The sequence below is a fragment of the Gastrolobium bilobum genome, unplaced genomic scaffold, assembly GCF_033153095.1.
Source record: "Gastrolobium bilobum isolate Gb01-03AN ecotype WA unplaced genomic scaffold, APGP_CSIRO_Gbil_v1 utg8265, whole genome shotgun sequence".
Lineage (NCBI taxonomy): Eukaryota > Viridiplantae > Streptophyta > Magnoliopsida > Fabales > Fabaceae > Gastrolobium > Gastrolobium bilobum.
Genome location: NW_026899064.1, coordinates 179491 through 198283, shown reverse-complemented (window position 1 = coordinate 198283; position 18793 = coordinate 179491). Strand labels below are relative to the sequence as shown.

Genomic DNA, 18793 nt, shown 5'->3' with positions numbered 1-18793 from the left:
TTACTGGTTGGAAACTGTAAGTGAATTAGCGTTACACATCTGCAAATTGCTCTAAATTATATAATTTCATTGCACATACATGCATGCTTTTTCTGGTTTACTATATCAGTTGACTGAAATTTCTTTATATTAATGTTTATATGGTCAGGAACCAAAGAGGAAGCCAACTCGCGAGCCAACCCGCAAGCCAATATTTCAAGCTAACCAATCCGCGAGCCAACCCACTGGCATCATTCCGAGCTAACCCGCGACCTTTTTTTTAGCCAACCCGCGAGCTTTTTTTCGAGCCAACCCGCGAGCTAATTATCGAGCCAACCCTAACCCGGCTCGGGTCGGGCTGGGTTGGGTTTTCTGGCTCGTTTATTTTTTTCGAGCTAACCCGACCCATTTTTTACGGGTTGAATGCGAGTTGGGCTGGGTCGAGCCGGGTTGGCCCGTTTTGTCAACCCTACACGTGAGTAATGGAGATTTTGGTAGAACGCCCTTACCATAACCTCCGAATATTTGCACTTCATCTCCGCAAGCACCAACAAATGGTTATGGTCCAGCAATCTAAGAATCTCAAAACCTTGCATCTGGAAAAATGCTGAATCCAGTGCCTTAGGCTCTCATATCGATCGGCTCATAAAGTGCTTGACAAACTTGGTGTGTGCCTCTTGGTTTTTGTTGTATAAATGACAAAAAGATAGGTCAATAGTCTCCTCCACACCAGGCCTTGGCTGAGAGGATGAAGTACCATCATGTCGGAGCTTGGTAGATACCAATTTCTTCAAAGTATGATTTCCAGTCATTTTTCAGAATTTTAAACATGAAAATAAAACACAAATTCTAAATCAACAACACAATATAGAAAATAACAACAACAAAAAAAATAATGAATAATTCGGCTAAACCTTAAACCCCAAATTGGAAAAGCTAGGATACACAAATTTGGGTTCACAACTCTAATTAATAACAAGTTTCACACGCTAATCAACCGAAAAACCCAAAAAATAAACAAATAATGACAAAATTCGAGGGAAAAAATGGGGATTTAGGATAAGGTTCATAAAATAAACCTAAATACATACCTAAATGGGATTCTAAACGGTTGAAGAAGAACGGGATGATGACCGGTCAAATGCAGTGGTTGAGTGAGGGTGATTGCATGAAAAAATTTCTCCTATTCGAGTTGATAGTCGAGTATATGAGGGTCCAGGATGTGTGAGGTGAGGGTTTAATAAAAAACTTAACACACGAAAAATACTTGACTATATGACCCTGATAGTTGAGTATTTAATGCTAAAATAAACTCAGAAGACAAATAATAGTCGAGTATACCCGAGTAGGTCTTGTTCGCGTAAAATACTCGATTAGTCAAGTATGCAAATTTTGTTAATGAATGAAAGACAACATGCAATTTTTTTAGATTATGTCGTTTAACATAACTGGTAGAGAATATCAATTTGCCCAAAATACCATCTTGAATTCTCTTTGCAACAACTGCTAGAATGATAAGTTGTAACCCCATCAACTACCTTTAAATAAAGAAAATCCGCATTAAGTTTAGGTTTAGCAATATAACAGATTTCTTACTACCTCTTACTATCAAATCTTAACTGTTGATTTTCATCAATCTAACGGTTATAATTTATTGGGTCACACTTATTAATTAATTATTAAATTTTAATAAATTATAACAATTAGATTGACGAAAATCAATGGTTAAGATTTGATAGTAAAAGTAAGAGGTAATAAGAAAAAAAGTAGTAAATATAACATTTTCCAAGACATATTTGTTCAGAAGATATCTTTAAAACACATTATCATTTAGTAATTTAAAACAATTAATAAAATATAAAGGGTACGAATCCACTTACCACCAAAAAGTTTACCACTCTTACAATCAACCTAATCACTGATTTCCGTCAATCTAAAGATTATAATTTATCGAGAATTAATAACATTTATTGAGCTACTTATTAATTATTAATTCTCAATAAATTATAATCGTATTGACGAAAATCAACGATGATTAAGTTGGTTGTAAGAGTAGTAAGTTTTTTTGGTAATAAGTATATCCGCCCCAAATATAAATAAACAATAAAAACTGAAGCATTACTTACAATCTTAATATATAAAATCTTCATCCAAACTTTGGAAACTTTGCTGACGTGTCAATCTGTCCTTGCTTCTCAGGTTTGTGTTCACACTTGACAGATTTTGAAATATTTCTTCTTTTGGCAACTTTCAAAATTCGAATTTTTAAATTCATGGGTGGAAAAATAATTAAATTTTATGTGGTGGAAGACAGCTGTATTAATGATCCACTATTTTTTGCATGGATAAGAGGAAAAGTAATAATATCCCATTACTTTTTGCATTGGTAGGTGGAGAAGTATTCAAATTCAAAATTTAAAATTAAAGGTGATAAAATAGTTCATCATTAATATCTCACTACTTTATGCATAGGTAATTATTAAAAAACAAAATTATTTTGTGTATAAATATGATATGTGTCAGTGTTACTGTGTCTTTTCATTTGGTAATTAGCTTTTATGCATATGTTTCTTCTCTTCTCTGTTTATTTATTTTCTTCATCTTCTTAAGTTGTTCTTCTATTTGATGAACATATAATATTTTTTATTTTTTGTAGCACTATTGTAGAGTAAAGCTGACGGGATGATTTGGAATCACTAGAATATGAATTTCTTTACTTCCTCATAGGAAGGTATGACATTCTTCTCTATTTTTTTTTTGGGTATAATTCTCTAACTTTTTTTCTTCTACAAGTACTTTTTCCATAACACAATATCATGAACGAGATGATATAATAAAATGTTCTTACTTTAAATGATTAAATATTTATGTTTAGCCTTCATTGTGTGTGCTTTGTGAGCTCCATCTCAGAATTCAACACGGTAAAAATTTCTCTTTTATCTTAAAGTCCTTATTTTTTCTATTTGTAATACCTACAAGAGCAAGATGAGTTTTTTCTTTTATTTTTTCTGACCATACATAATTTGTTTCTCACTGTTGTTGTTGCTCTTTAATTTATTTTTGTTCTTGACAGATATGTTTATCGTGGTGGTGGAAATGATGAGTTTGATATGAATGATACTACTTCGACCTCATAAAACCATCATCTATTTCTTTAAAGGATGTTCAAAGTGTGTCCGAGGCTATGTTCAAAATTAAAGTAACTCGATAGGTGTGAAAAATAATTCAACATTCTTTGGTTAGGCAAACAACTATATTCTTCCATTATTTTTTATTTGGAAAATTGTTAAATCTATCAATAATATAGTTGGCAAACAACTGTATTATTCTACTATTTTTTGCAACGAAAGTTATTAAAATTATTAATAATATTTATTATTATGTGTATTAGAATTAATTATTATACCTATTATGATTAATTAATTTTTTTTACAAAAATAATATAAAGTAATAAATTTGTTTTTAATGTTTTTGTTCTTGGGAAGATTTGGAAGTTATTATCAGATATAGACTTCATTATTACATTGGAAGTTCCAAGAAGGATAATCAAATACGAGTGGGTGTATTGGGAAAACGCGCGCATATGGCTACAGCAACCAAAATTTATACATATATATATAATACTTATTGCACAGTAATAAATTTATATTTTCTTTATTGGCAGTTAGGTTTGAATTAAAATGTAGATATATACAAGGGTAGATTGAATTAATTTTAAAAATAACGTAAAACTGTTACGTTTTCCTAGAAGGGATAGGATATTGTGACACCCAAGTTATGTTACACCCATGTGACACCCAGTCAATCTCACCGTTAGATCGCTTATGTTGATCCAACGATTATATTTATTTCCATCTTTGTATAATAATGATTTCCCAAATTTAAAGTGAAAGCATTAAGTATGAGAAATCATAACCATACAAAGGTAGAAATAAATATAAAATATTAAAATTGGAAAATCATGACCATACAAAGATGGAAATAAATATAACCGTTGGATCAACATAAGCAATCTAACGGTGAGATTGACTGGGTGTCACATGGGTGTAAGATAACTTGGGTGTCACGATATCCTATCCCTTCCTAGAATATCCAAAATTTAAAAATAAAAAAATTAAATAAAAATAATGCAAAACTGTTACTGTTACTTATTGCACAATATTTATTATGTACAGACTTCTATCCATGTTTCTCTTTATTTTTTGCATAGAAAATTGTTAAGCCTATTAATTTATTATTATGTCTACTCGGAGGGAAAATATTTAATACCTAAAATTTAAACTTTTTAAATTTGAATTTTAAACTTGAGAGTTGGGAAAAGATTCAGCATTTAATATTGCCCACTACTTTCTGCATGGGAAATTATTAAGCATATTAATGATAGTTATTATTATGTCTATTGGGAGTAATTATTATACCTATTAGAATTAATTATAAAATTGAAAAAAAGATATGTATAAAATAAATTTAATTTTAATAAAAAATATTAATTAAATGTAAAAAATATTTAAAATTATAAAAATATACTTTAAAATAAAGTAAATTAAAATCTTAACTTAAAATAATGATACAAAAAAGAAAAAAAATTCATACAAGAAACTTTTTAAAAAATACTTAAGATAAATATTTTAAATGTATATATATATATATATATATATATATATATATATATATATATATATATATATAATATAAATTAAAAGAGAAAAAAATTATTTTAAAAAAATATATATATAAAATAAATTTAATTTTAATAAAAAATATTAATTAAATGTAAAAAATATTTAAAATTATAAAAATATACTTTAAAATAAAGTAAATTAAAATCTTAACTTAAAATAATGATACAAAAAGCAAAAAGAATTCGTACAAGAAACTTTTTAAAAAATACTTAAGATAAATATTTTAAATGTATATATATATATGTGTGTGTGTGTGTATGTATATAATATAAATTAAAAGAGAAAAAAATTATTTTTTAAAATATGTATAATTAATTCTATTATCATGTTGAATTTTAAATTTTAAAATTAAATATATTAGAAAGAAATCAAACATTCATTCTTTTGATGTAAGAGTATAATTAACACAATTTCCTATGTCGTGAATGATTACTATAAGCTATTACTTGGAGAATGTGCATAGACTTCTATGCATGTTTCCCTTTATTTTTTGTATAGAAAATTGTTAAGCCTATTAATTTATTATTATGTCTATTGGGAGGGAAAATATTTAATACTTAAAATTTAAATTTTTCAAATTTAAATTTTGAACTTGAGAGGTGGAAAAAGATTCAGCATTTAATATTGCCCACTACTTTCTGCATGAGAAATTATTAAGCATATTAATGATAGTTATTATTATGTCTATTGGGCTTAATTATTATATCTATCAGAATTAATTATATAACTGAAAAAAAGATATGTATAAAAAAAGTTAATTTTAATAAAAAATTACGAATTAAACGAAAAAAATTATTTAAAATTATAAAAATATACTTTAAAATAAAGTAAATTAAAATCTTAACTTAAAATAATGATACAAAAAGGAAACAAATTTCGTACAAGAAACTTTTAAAAAAATACTTCGGATAAATATTTTTAATGTATATATATATATGTATATAATATAAAATAAAAGAGGAAAAAATTATTTTTTAAAAGTATGTATAATTAATTCTATTATCATGTTGAATTTTAAATTTTAAAATAAAATATATTAGAAAGAAGTCAAACTTTCATTATTTTGATGTAAGAGTATAATTAATACAATTTTCTATATCGTGAATTATTTTACCTAGAAGCTATTACTTGGAGAATGTGCACAGACTTCTGAGCATGTTTCCCTTTATTTTTTTGCATAGAAAATTGTTAAGCCTATTAATTTATTATTATGTCTATTCGGAGGGAAAATATTTAATACTTAAAATTTAAACTTTTTAAATTTGAATTTTGAACTTGAGAGGTGAGAAAAGATTTAGCATTTAATATTGCTCACTACTTTCTGCATGAGAAATTATTAAACATATTAATGATAGTTATTATTATGTCTATTGAGCTTAATTATTATACCTATTAGAATTAATTATAAAACTGGAAAAAATATATATTAATGACAGTTAGAGTTGGCAAATTAGGCTCGGCCCACCCAGTGCACCAACAGTTTGTTTTTTATTCTTATGTTTATTGTCTAATTATATAAAACATAGATAAATAGTAATCTAGAAGTAACTATAAGAAACTTTTTCTTGTGGATAAATATAAAAATCTATTACATGCTGGTATAAAATGCTGACATATATATGTGGCAAAATGGGCTCGGGCCGACCTTTCCTGCCCGCCAAAAAGGCGAGTTAGCCCGGCCAACATATTTTTTCGTTATGTATACTGTCTAACTATAGAAAACATAATCTAGACGCAACTGCAAGAATCTTTTTTTGTAGAGATATAAAAATCTATTAAATGCTGATAGTTAAGGTGGTAAAATGGGTTCGGCCGGGACGGCAGGCCCACCCCGCCCGCCAACACTTTTTTTTCTTCTTATATTTACTGTCTAAATATAGAAAACATAGATAGATAGATAGATAATAATTTAGATGCAACTATAAGAATTTTTTGTTGTTGATAGATATAAAAACTTATTACATGCTTATATAAAATGCTGATAGATATAATTTTTTTTTATTCAGAATTTATCAGAATTGCAAGCGTAGGTTGGACTATCTTTAATTTACCTTGATGTCAAGCACAATATGTCAATTTTTTTGTTCTTCGTATGATGCACGATTTGAATCTATTACAGACATCATTTGACATTACATTGAAATCAGTTTATCAGAATTGCTCTTTTCTTTGTGCAACACATATCCAATAAACTATTATTTCAATATTCTATGTCATTAATGTAACATTCTTAAAGTCTTTTCCAGACTACTATCAAAATTAACTTATGACTCTCTTACATATTTTATCTACCCGGTAAATTATTTTTTGAATTATTGTGCGCTATAAAATTCCAACTAACAATCTAATTTAAATTTTACGTTAACTTTTACGAGACAAACAAATCGATTTTTTTCTCCGTGCATCGCACGAGTAATCAACTAGTTTTATTTTAAATGAAAAACTGAATGTTTCTTGTTCATTTGATTGAGAGACACCAAAAAAAATAAAAATACAAGAGACACACAAAAAAAAAAATGTATGGAAAGAATGCACAAAAACAATTTATAAAAAATGTAAAATATTTCCTCACCTAATGGAACCCTAAATAAATAATGCATTTGTTCAACTTTCTCTAGATTACTGAGTTTTCATTTTTTTTTTTTTTTTTTTTTAGAAACCTCTCTTCTTCTCCTAAGTCTCGCTCTGTCTCTCTCTCTGCAACGATGGAGTTTTGGGGTAACGTCATCTCTTTCTCATTTCTCACAGTGATTCTTCTTCTCGTTAGCCTTGTTCTGCCTCTTATGTTCGGAGTTTTGATTTTGAATTTCCATTCTATTTTTTTACTGTAAAATTACATTAATCTTGTACTCATTCGTGATTGTTCTTCTTTTTCATTTTCGGGGATGAAATCATTTCTTCAATTATATTGGAATGTGTTGTACTCGTGCTTTCGCTATGTATATTGCATAATCATGTCTCTTCATGCACATTATTTTTTTTTTTTAAATGTGTATTATCTTATGTATGATTAATGTCACTCGGTTTTGTAAATTTTGGTTGCTGGATAAATTTGCGGAAATGAGAGCAAAATCTCTATAACTTGTTTCCCGTTACTCAACTCTCAACAATTATCATCACCATCAACCACGCTGGTTATTGGCCGCCACCTTGTAGGAAGAATACCCTTGCATTTTCCATCCTCACTGATATAATAGCTTTTCATTTCACAGGTCACTCGTCCAGTAATGGAGTTTGCGAAGAACTCATCACAGTACCAAATTTTTAAGCATTTTAAAGGATAATTCTGTTTGATGATGTCTTCCCTTGAAATATTTGACTCTAAGTTTCTATTGTAAAGAAAATATAGTGTATTATTTTATATTAAAATTTAATAATGGGATTTTTAAGTGGGTCTTGTGTTGTGCATTATTAAACTATTACAGTTGCAAACATGATTTGATTTGTTTCCCTATTTGGATTTTTGCATTATGTTGAAAGACACCTTGGGTTGGCGATGAGAAGTGAAGGTAACTAAGAATCTTTGTGTGACAGAAACATAGCATATAATACCAAATTTGGAGGAAAAAATGTATTTGATGTTACATTCTTGGAGACAATAAAGTTGATAATCTAACATGCATTATTAAATTAACATCGATGTCTATTCACAATCCTTTTCAGGTGTTGAAGTAAAAAGTGGAGAATCTCTCAAGGTTGATCCAGGAGACGACAAGATTGTCCACCTTTCAATGGTATGTCTTTAGATGATGACAAATAAACTTCAGTCATTCTGCTTACTAGGAATTGATAATGGTTTTTGTTTAAATGATTAAATCATCATGTGACAGGCATGTCTGGGTGAGGTCAATGTGCGTGAACCAGTGTCCCTGTATGTGAAGTTTGATAACCAGAAGCTTGCAATTGGCACACTTTCTTCTCATCAATTTCCTCAGATATCTTATGATTTGATATTTGAGAAGGAATTTGAGCTATCCCACAACTGGAAAAATGGGAGTGTCTTCTTTACTGGATATAAAGCCGAATCTCAGTTGGAATCATATCCTTTTTAATACTATTTTACTTTGATATGTGATCACATTTTCTCTTAACAGTCAATAATGCATTCTATTGTATTCTCACGTATATAGATGTCCTTAACTTCATTCTTCTTTTATTATCACTGATAATGATGAAGATTCTGATGGTGAGATACCCTTCTTGATTTGCTTTTATTATTAATTTACAATTTATTTGCATCTCAACTTATTCTATCACCTTTCTTTCAGATTTCGATGGTGAGGATTTTCCACTTAGTGCTGCCAATGGTAAAGATGTCCGTCTCGTGTATTTCTATTGTCATAAAGTGGTTTTTCTAATATATATTCTAAACATTCTCATAGGGAGACCTGAGTTTGAGCTGAAGAATGGTGTCAAACCTGATGCAAATGAAGCTAAACAAAAGGAGAAGATAGCGGATCCCAGAAAGAATGAGAAGGCCAATGAAAAGGATGCAAATGATGATGATGAAGAAGAAGATTCGTCCAGATCTGAGTCTGATGAGGATTCTAGTGAAGATGAGGTATTCATATAATGTATAAAGTGCCTTGTAATATCTAATGGATTGTTGTCTTAACTCTTATAAAGTGAATGGATGCTGATGCAAGATTTGTTTGATGTCATCTAATTTTTAGGCTGCTGTTATTGAATAAAATGAATTGCTTTGAAAAATGGAATTCAGAGTACTGGTGATTAGCCAGAAAAAGGCAGAATACTTAGTGTAGATGTTTGTGCCAAACATGCATGGCTGTGCCACTGCTAGATATATGAGAGAAACATGATTGTTTGGCACTAAAGCATTCCTATGGGGATAAACCTTTATATGCATCAATGTAGTGTTTTCATGTGCACATTCCCACTTATAAGAGAATTTGTTTTCACACATATTTTTACTCATTTGTTTTTGATTCCTAAGTGTGCATTTTGAATGATTTTTTATGCTATTAGATATCAGTTTGTGAGTATAGGATTTGTTTATGATTATTATAATTCAGTTTTGTTATCTGTTGCCCTACTTGTCCTCAGATTCCCTTTCTCATTGTTCTGGTTGCCAGTCATGATAATAGTCATCAACTGTGTGGTCCAAATTTTATTTTGAAATATGCTTGCCTATTCTGCATGTTTGTTAATTGAATGATCATAGCAGGGGCATTGCATTTCTTCATGATATTATTTAATCTGTTGTGAGCTTTTTATCAATTCTGATTAGTGAATTTTGGATTAAGGCGACTTTATTACTCATTTTTTTTTTTATTATTATTATTATTATTATTCATAATATATTATTTTAGCCCATGGCGAATGGTGAGCAAGAAAGTAGTGAAGATGAAGATGATAGTGACAATGACGAAGAATCCGATGATGAGGAGACTCCGAAGAAGGTAAAGAGGGACTATGTGTTTGCTTATTTTTGTGCTTGATTTTGATTTTAACTTTAATTTTTTTATAGGCTGAAGTGAGCAATAAGAGGGTTCTTGACTCTTCCAAGAAAACACCTGTTCCTGTGAAGAAGGCAAAATTTGTTACTCCTCAGAAGACTGGTTAGTCTTTTCGTACTCTATTTCTTATGTGAGATTTGTCTATGTAAATTGTCTATTTTTCTTTTCGCCCCCAGAGCCTTGCATGTTTTATGCTCATTTTTGGGTACACTAATTGGATACATATGCTCATTTTGACTACATTAAACTGGATGCAATTAAGATGTGAATAATGTAATTTGGATGCATGAAGTTCAGGGTAGTTCATACCAGCGTTTCACACCACTATCCTGTCATCATGGCGCCTTGCTTGACCTCCTAGCAATGGTCTACTCATTGCATTTTCTTGGAGCGGCTATCATGGCCTTCTACCATGCCAAATAGCGCATTCACAGATGCTACTTTGATCAAGGGTAAAAAACCCACTTTGAGGAGATTTGCGTGATTTTAAATGACTTTTATAGTCAGAAATGTTTTAGGGTTGGAAACCTTCTTCAACTAAAATCATTTCCCTTCCCCTCCAGTTTGAGCTTTAGAAACTGTCCAACCGATCTCTTTGACCTCACCATTTTATTCACCCACTCATTTGTGCTCTTTAAAATAACTCCCCTCTGTTCTCTCTTTGGCCTCTCCATTTTATTCATCCACTCATTTGTGTACTTCATAGCCCACTATTTTTTACCTTACTAATTCATTCCTCTGTTTTCATTGCTTTGCTTTCTGTTAGTTTCGTGGCATCAGCCATCATGTTCCTTTTTTAAACAAACTTTATTCCTCCATTCTCATTGCTCTTCACAACCATGCTGGCATCATTTTCTAAGCCACAATGAACTCGATAAAGCAACTCAGCCTCAACCTCAACCTCTTATTGTGCACCAGTAAAATTTACTGGTGAATATATTGATATGGCATGGCCATGGAATAGTTTGGGAGACATCAATAATAGGAAGGGTGTGACATGTGATTTCTGTGGGAAAGTTGCTACTTGTCAGATTTCTAGAGCAAAAAGACAAAATGGGAGTGAGGGGAGCTGTAAATTCTTGTTAGAGAATTCCACATGAAATTATGTAGTTAGTTAAGGAAGCCTGGCAGAAAAGTCTGGAAGGATGCATACTCTGTTCAGTAGCAGGAAGAAGAGGTGCAAGAAATTCTTAATATTCAAAGTTAAAAAAGAGTTCCAAAGTCATAAACCTCTGCTTATGCCAAGAAAGCCGGAAGTGGTAAAGGTCCCGAGGAGTTGTTTTTCTTAGAAATCTAAAACTATTAAATTAGGAAAGGCCAGGAGCCAAACAAACATAAATGATGCTTATGATAAAGAAACAAGGGCTAGAAATGTTCAGCCCATAGCACAATGTTTTTATAGGAACATAATATCTTTAGTGTTGTGCATTCTAAAAGCTTCAAGTTCTGAGAGTTTCACTCCTTAAAAAGGAATCGGAGCAAACAAAGGAAATATTTTGGATGTTCAATTAGGTTGGATGTAAGGACCTATAAGAAGAATAGGACTTTGATTATTTTTTTTTTGGTGAATTGTCCATCTAGGACTATGTTTCTGCAAGGGATGACCGATAATGGTAGTAACAATGTATTGGCTAGTACGAATGAAAATTAATGTAGTTTCACAATTTTAATTCTTAATTGTTAAAATGCCTATTGATTGCTTTGACAATGGCCTCTCATTTAAGTTCATTTTATTTGGTCTTTATTAAATTATCATAAGCCTAGAAAATGAATCCTTTTTAGACTCCATGTGCCACATGGAGTGCGGACTTAATTGAGTATGTTGGAAAGATTCTTTACGAGTTTAAAGCATAATACAAATAGGTGTCACTCTTCTAGGCATCATTTACAACCATTCATTGGCCTTGAACATGATAAGGAAGTTCACAAACAAGATTATGTATGGAATCACAAGGTTTGCTACAATGTCCCTCACATTGCAAAGGTTGCATAAACCAAAATAAAATAAAAAAAACTTTTAAAGATGTTCACTTAAATGAGTTGTTGAAGTCTGTAACATCCCCGTCTCGAGCCGGTTCAATTAACATACATATGATAAAACAGAAAACAGCGGAAGACTTAACTTATGAAAATACGAGCTAACTTTTTCTTTTTAAATTCTCATTCGTCGTAAGCGAAAAATCGGACAGAGTTTCCTATATAAATCGGACAACTGGGGATTTTCCAATCCCACTCAGAAACATTTCCTGATAAACAGTTTATACAAATATAATCAAATGCCCATTCAAGGGCGCATGCGTAACTTGGCTCAGTGCCACTATATCTAACAGCATGCAATCCAACACGTAAACATATCGGAATACTACATCATCATATAACGTGCCTGAATACTCAAATGTACATGCATCAAACTGACAGACATGTACAAAACATATACAGGCCTATTTAAAATAAAGGATCAATGTCATGATCCATCAAAGGCGGAAATATAAAATGACATGAATATACTTCCAAAAAGTAGTAGCCTACAGCCACTCAAAATCCGATCCGTCAACTGCCTCAGCCACGTGTCGCGTCCCTGCCTAGGAGGACTCACCGGGAATCTGGGCACCTGAAAATATGTTCCCAACGAGGGGTGAGATTACAAATCTCAATAAGCTCGAGGTTTATAGAGAATTCTCCATACCCCTGGCTCACTCCTGCATGAAAGTCAGATACAGAGTATACAAATACAACATATAACAGATATCATAACAGAACAGAGCATATATCCATATCATATCAGAGATGTGCGCTGTCATTCCCAGGGAGGACCCCAAGCGGAAATCAACGCACGTGTTCCCGAGGGAGGACCCCAAAGCGGAACCAGACATATCAGAGATGTACACCATTAGTCCCGAGGGAGGACCCCAAAGCGGACATCAGGGTACTATACAATCAATGGCCAGAGATTGTTACAGAAATCATATTACAGAAGTCATATAAGAGCAAAACATATCATGTTATCAAATAACTCTATATGAATGCATCTATACAAAGCATCTAAATCACAGTCATACAGTCCAACCATAGTTCACTAACCATGGTGAAGCACTCAAGCAGGAAAAGACTCCTTAAACATAGAGCTTACCTCTTGAAGCTTTACCAATACGCTTACTTGTTGCACAAGTTACTTATATGTCTTCAAGAGATTCCGATCCTTTTTAGTCCCTAGGTACACCTAGAGCAAGAACCACAAATACAAATCAATAAAATGCTATCATGCCTAGACTTTCCATAAGGCATACATTTTATCGCTTATCTTCCTTTCTTTATACTTTTGCCAATGTTATGCCAATACACAAGTCTAGACCACCTTATACTCGTTATCATTCTTTAATTTTAATCAAGTATTCACTTGAGAATTTTCAACATCATTCATGCCATTTTACTTCAAAAGCCGCGGACATACCCTTAGGAAATCAAAGTATTTTTCAACCATTTTTCAAGTCATTTCACTTCTTAACTCATCACTTTTATACAATGAATTACAACACATTTTATTTACAATAAAATGTAACAAAATATCCCCTATACCACCCTCTAGGTCGAACACTACAAGGACATAGACAAAGGTTCTTGTTCTTCACTTACATGTAACTTACACATACAAATACATGTTTTCATAAGGTTCCAACTTAATTTTTGGAGCATAAAGTCCCTCCAAAGCCCCACAAGGCCTAAACCTAAGGGCATATTTCATATAATTTTTCCCACTTTGGCATTCTCACTAATTTATCAAATTTCCACTTAATTCCTACACATTAAACCTTCCTAATACTTAAGATAAAATTTTGCACAACAACCTACTCTTCACCTATGATGGCCGAACATGTAGAGGAAAGCATAGGATTTTTTTCTAATTTTTTTACATACATACAAATGCTTATTTTCATTTCTTAAATCCAAGACATCAAAGATTCATCATTAAATCAAAGTTTAATACACAATGCTTTCCTACCAAAACATACTCATAACTTTTATAACTTAAATCATCAAAATAATACCATGGAAATAGAGGTTTGTTACCTTAAATCAACTACCCAAATCCTAGAAGACCTACACCAAGAGAATCTCCATAAAAAATTTCATTTTGCCCTCTTGATGAATAGTGCACGAATTTGGGGAAGGAAATATCTCCTCACACAACCAATGATAGCTCAAATGAATGGGTGGGATGGACTCATTGGGTGGTTTCCCATCGATTTCAAGTAGTGGGACTTGTGATTTGGTGAACTTTTGAGTGAGAATCAAAGAAATGAAGAACCAAACCCTACCCCCCCTTTTCACCAAGTGCTGCTCGGTTTCTTTGAGAAAGAGAGGAGAGAGAGCTGATTTTGAATAGTGCTCATTTGAGTCACTTAAGCTTTTAAGCACATGTGGCCCTTTTACCCGGTTGTTTTTCTATCGCGTATTTTTACTTAATTGACCCGTAACTTAACTTAAAGCTACGGATATATTTTTATTTTTCTAAACTCATTTACCTTAATTTTTATTTCTTAAGGAAAAATATTCTTAATTTACAGTACCGTTTCTGCACTGTTTTTGACGAAATGCACTGTGAACCACTAACTGTACTTTATTTATTTTTGAAACTTAAGACTTATACACTTGTCATTTTCTTGGGCCTATATTGACTTGCTTGGCATATATTGGACTTTCTTATTCTTATTTCATCAATTATTCGTTTCTGGACTCTACCGGTTGCTTAAACAGCAGTACAAAATACTCGGTAGAAACACTATTCATGTGATTTTCACGGAAAGTGCCAAACTATACAATTTTTCGTTCTGAACTCATATTTGTCGTCAGAATTGTCAAATTATGTCTCTAAAATCATTTTTCTCTTTTAAGCTCTACCGGTTAATTCACAAAACTGTAAATTCTCCGGCAGAACGCACTGTTCATAACAAAGTCATGATTACAGTCAAAATACTCGGAATCACTCACTGAATCTAATTATGACATTTAAATCCTTAAATTAAATCTCTAATTAAGATTTACCATTTAGGGTCATTATAAAGTCTAACTCGACTAAAGACTATGAGAAAAAGGCAACCATACTGTATCATGCCTACCTTTTGGAAGTTGTTTACTTTGTTTAAGCTATGGGGCCTCTTGTCAATCTTGTGCATGTTCTTAGGTTTGTTGATAATGAACAAAAGCCTATAATGGATTACATTTACTAATATGAAGCAATGGATAGGTTTGAAGACATGTATAAGAACATTTTTGTTATTATTGATAGGAGATGGGAATGTGAAATTCATCATTCATTGTAGGCAGTATGTCATTATCTGAACCTTGAGTTTTTCAATAGTAATTCAAAAACTGATTTTGATCCAAAAGTGATGGAAGGAATTGATAAATGCATTGGGAGGCTGAGTACAAATGAAGAAGAGGTAGATAACACTTAAACAATTTGGCATTTTATTCGAAACTAGAGACATCTCTGTTTTGAAGGTAGCAATAAGATAAAGGACCACTTAGACTTTTGATTAGTAATGATGAATATATCTTTAAATAGAAGTGCATTTTTTGATAAATTTAATTCCACTACGACTTTTGATTATTAATGATGAATATATCTTTAATTTTGGGTAATTTTTTTATTTTTGGATGTTTATGTGTGTGTATTATAGATTATTTATCTTGTATACATAATCTTTGGCAAAAGGGCGATCACAGAAAAATTGTTCTTTTGTGATTGATAAATTTTTTTTTATTTTTTTTTGGTTAATTGTATGAGTAAGATTGCATACAAGAATTGTCTTCACCTCTACCTTTGCTAGTCAGGGTTTAATGGGAATGATTTATCTATATAATCTTTGGTATAATGGTCATCCTGCCATATTTTTGGGGTCAGTTGTTCTGCGCTGCTATTTGGGATTGACAACCGTGTGAGGGGTGGTGAATGATATGGATATATGAGGTGGGGTGATCCTAGTACCTTTCTACCATGTGATTCGTGATTCATGGGCAATTCTATCATACTTGAGCTAAAAATGGGGTTGAAATAGTTGTCAAATCTACAATATTTTTTTGACTCATGGTTAAAGCAAGTAGTCACAATTTTGTCTTTCTGGTGGATTAGTCTTTGATTCATTTACCTGTCTGTGTATGCATGTGTGTAACTGATGATATTCATGATCTGTTCAGATGGCAAGAATGGAGGTCATGTTGCAACTCCTCACCCTTCTAAGCAAGCTGGTAAGGCAACTGCAAATAACAGAGAGCCGGTGAAGCTGCAGACTCCCAAGTCAGTTGGGGATTACAGCTGCAAGCCTTGCAACAGGTGATTGGAGTTGTCTTTTTATATTTATTAACCTCCTTATTTCCCTTTTTCATTTTTCTTCTTTCTAAATAATCAGTCACGACAAATATATTTATATTGGCTTGCAGGTCATTTAAGACAGAAGATGCCTTAAATTCTCATAATCGGGCCAAGCACACTGCTGCTAAGTGAAGGGTTCGGTAACTTTTATGTGAGCAGTGAACATCATGTTGTTTTTGGATTTTGGATGACAGTGAGAAAACAATTTAGTTGATGTAGGAAATCTGGTCTAGTGATTTGTTGTTAAGAGAATTATTCAGCTTGGATTTTCAATAGCGGAACTCTGCTTGTAATTTATGGGGTTTGTGGCTATATTTTCCTCTCGTTACTGGTATTTGTGTTGTTTGCTGAGCATACCTTGATCTTAAGTCGACCAGCTCTGAACCGAACTCTTGCTTTAGGGTGTGTTTGGTTGGAGGATTTTGATGAGATAGATAGGCAAATGAGAAGTGGGATTGTTTAATCACCATGTTTGGTTTAACGGTTTCTTTGCTTGCCTACCAAAATCATATAGCCAGCCACCGGCGTTTGCATGTCATTTTGATCAAAATAGCCGGCCAACATAAACCCACTTGACATGTGGTATTGTTAAATATCTACCTAAATGGTAAGTGCTTTTACTAATCAGATGACCAGCGTACCCCCTGATTTGGTGTGGTGGCTGTATGGTTGTGGATTGGTGAAGGGAGGATGTGGATTGGTGAAGGGAGGATGATGTGGGTTTGTAGTGGCTGTTAATGGAGGGCAGTTCGGTGATGGTGGTCGGTTGTGAGCTTGTGGGTATTGTCAAAAAATTTGGTGAAGTGTGGATGGTGATGGGTTTGACCGACGGTGGTTATGGAATTGGGTTCCTCGATTTGAAGATGGTTGGTTCGGTGGTCCGATGGTGGTTGTGGGTAAGGGTTGGACCGATTTGGTCTTCAAATGAGGATGGGTTTTTGGGTCACCGGTGGTGTGTGGTGGTGGCTGAGGAGGTTGGCTGGAGTTTGTGAAGGCTGATGGCTATGGTGGTCCAAAGATAGAGGTTGGGGTTTCTCGGTTGACAGCCGCAGTGGTGATTGTGGGTTGTGAAGAAGGAGATGGGACGGTGGTTGTGGTGTAGTCTTGGCTGGCTTGAATCAGTGAGGGAGGTTGTGGACAGTGGCTATGGCATCTGCGGTGGCTTCCGGCGGTGGAGATGGTGGTTTTTGGGGGTGGGACGGTGGCTGAAATAAAAAAAATAAAAAAAAAGAAAAATAAAAGAAAAATAAATAAATAAATAAATAAATATGGACGTTGGAACACACTTTTTTTACATATGGACGTTGCGTTAATGACAACCTATTTACGGATAAGGGGTACAATGCGTTATTCAAAATATTTTAAAAACGGGGTTATTTTGGTAAAAACAATTTTTTTTTCCATTTATATTTTACCTACACCCAAATATAGACTTTATAAAAGTTACTTAATTTTTCCATCAACATTTTATCCAACCAAAAATCTTTTTTCACATTTTTTCTACCAAACTTACATTCCAACTATTTACTTAGTAATCACATTTTTCTATTATTCATAAAAGTTTCTCCTCAACTAAACGTCCCTTTAAGGTCTTTGAGAGTAATCCTTTAACAATCAATTAGAGGGAGTGTCTTTTGTCATTTTCATTCTTTTATGGCCAATATTCCTTAACTTTTTTTTAAAAAAAATCTTTTATGTATTATTTGAGGTATATTAATGATGTTAAATAATTAAGTAAAATGTTTTATTGAATGCAAAATTTTAAAAATCTTTCATTCATTATTTGAGGTATATTAATGATGTTAAATAATTAAGTAAAATGTTTTATTTAATGAAAAATAGTTTGACTCTATTTGAAATCGAAGATATTGAAAGGGCCCAAACATTTCACATTTTTTTTGTATAAAACAAGATGAGAAAACGATGTATTTTATGGGTTTAGTATTTGTCATTTTAAATGACATAAGTTATGTTATTTTAGGAGAGAGATAGACACGGAACAACGAAAATCATGGGAGAGAGAAAGTGGATAGTTTTTTTTAATTTAAAATTCAAATTTTCTGTGTCTGTATCTCTCTTAAAATAATATAACTTTCTGTCATTTAAAATGAGAAACACTTTTCCTTTATTTTATATAAAAAAATGAACAAATAATTGTATTTAATGATATGTCTAGCACATGAGATTTTAAAGCGATATATGTAACATGCTTTTATAAAAATTAATTTCCAAGAAAAAAGTTATTTGTTTCTTAATTTTTTTTAATTAAACAAATTTTATAA

At 32.0% G+C, this 18793-nt stretch overlaps 1 protein-coding gene across 2 annotated transcripts; it reads left to right on the top strand.

The window, feature by feature from the left end:
• The first annotated feature begins 7294 nt into the window (after window positions 1-7294).
• On the top strand, window positions 7295-16959 carry LOC133286820 (histone deacetylase HDT1). Of its 2 annotated transcripts, none has more exons than XM_061484293.1 (10): window positions 7295-7379; window positions 8325-8395; window positions 8492-8700; window positions 8825-8847; window positions 8930-8968; window positions 9044-9222; window positions 9992-10081; window positions 10150-10240; window positions 16337-16472; window positions 16580-16959. In XM_061484293.1, the coding sequence occupies exons 1-10, from the start codon at window positions 7367-7369 to the stop codon at window positions 16641-16643; spliced, it is 915 nt and encodes a 304-aa protein (XP_061340277.1). In that variant the 5' UTR covers window positions 7295-7366; the 3' UTR covers window positions 16644-16959. The 2 variants fall into 2 exon arrangements, with proteins under 2 accessions (XP_061340277.1, XP_061340278.1); XM_061484294.1 differs by lacking the exon at window positions 7295-7379 and adding an exon at window positions 8138-8170.
• The last annotated feature ends 1834 nt before the right edge of the window (window positions 16960-18793 follow it).

Bases quoted from the DNA above. Each gene is read 5' to 3' on its own strand.
- LOC133286820 (XM_061484293.1), top strand. The intron at 8,396-8,491 runs GTATGTCTTTAG...ATCATGTGACAG, and splicing joins AGATTGTCCACCTTTCAATG to GCATGTCTGGGTGAGGTCAA. The intron at 8,969-9,043 runs GTAAAGATGTCC...ACATTCTCATAG, and splicing joins TCCACTTAGTGCTGCCAATG to GGAGACCTGAGTTTGAGCTG.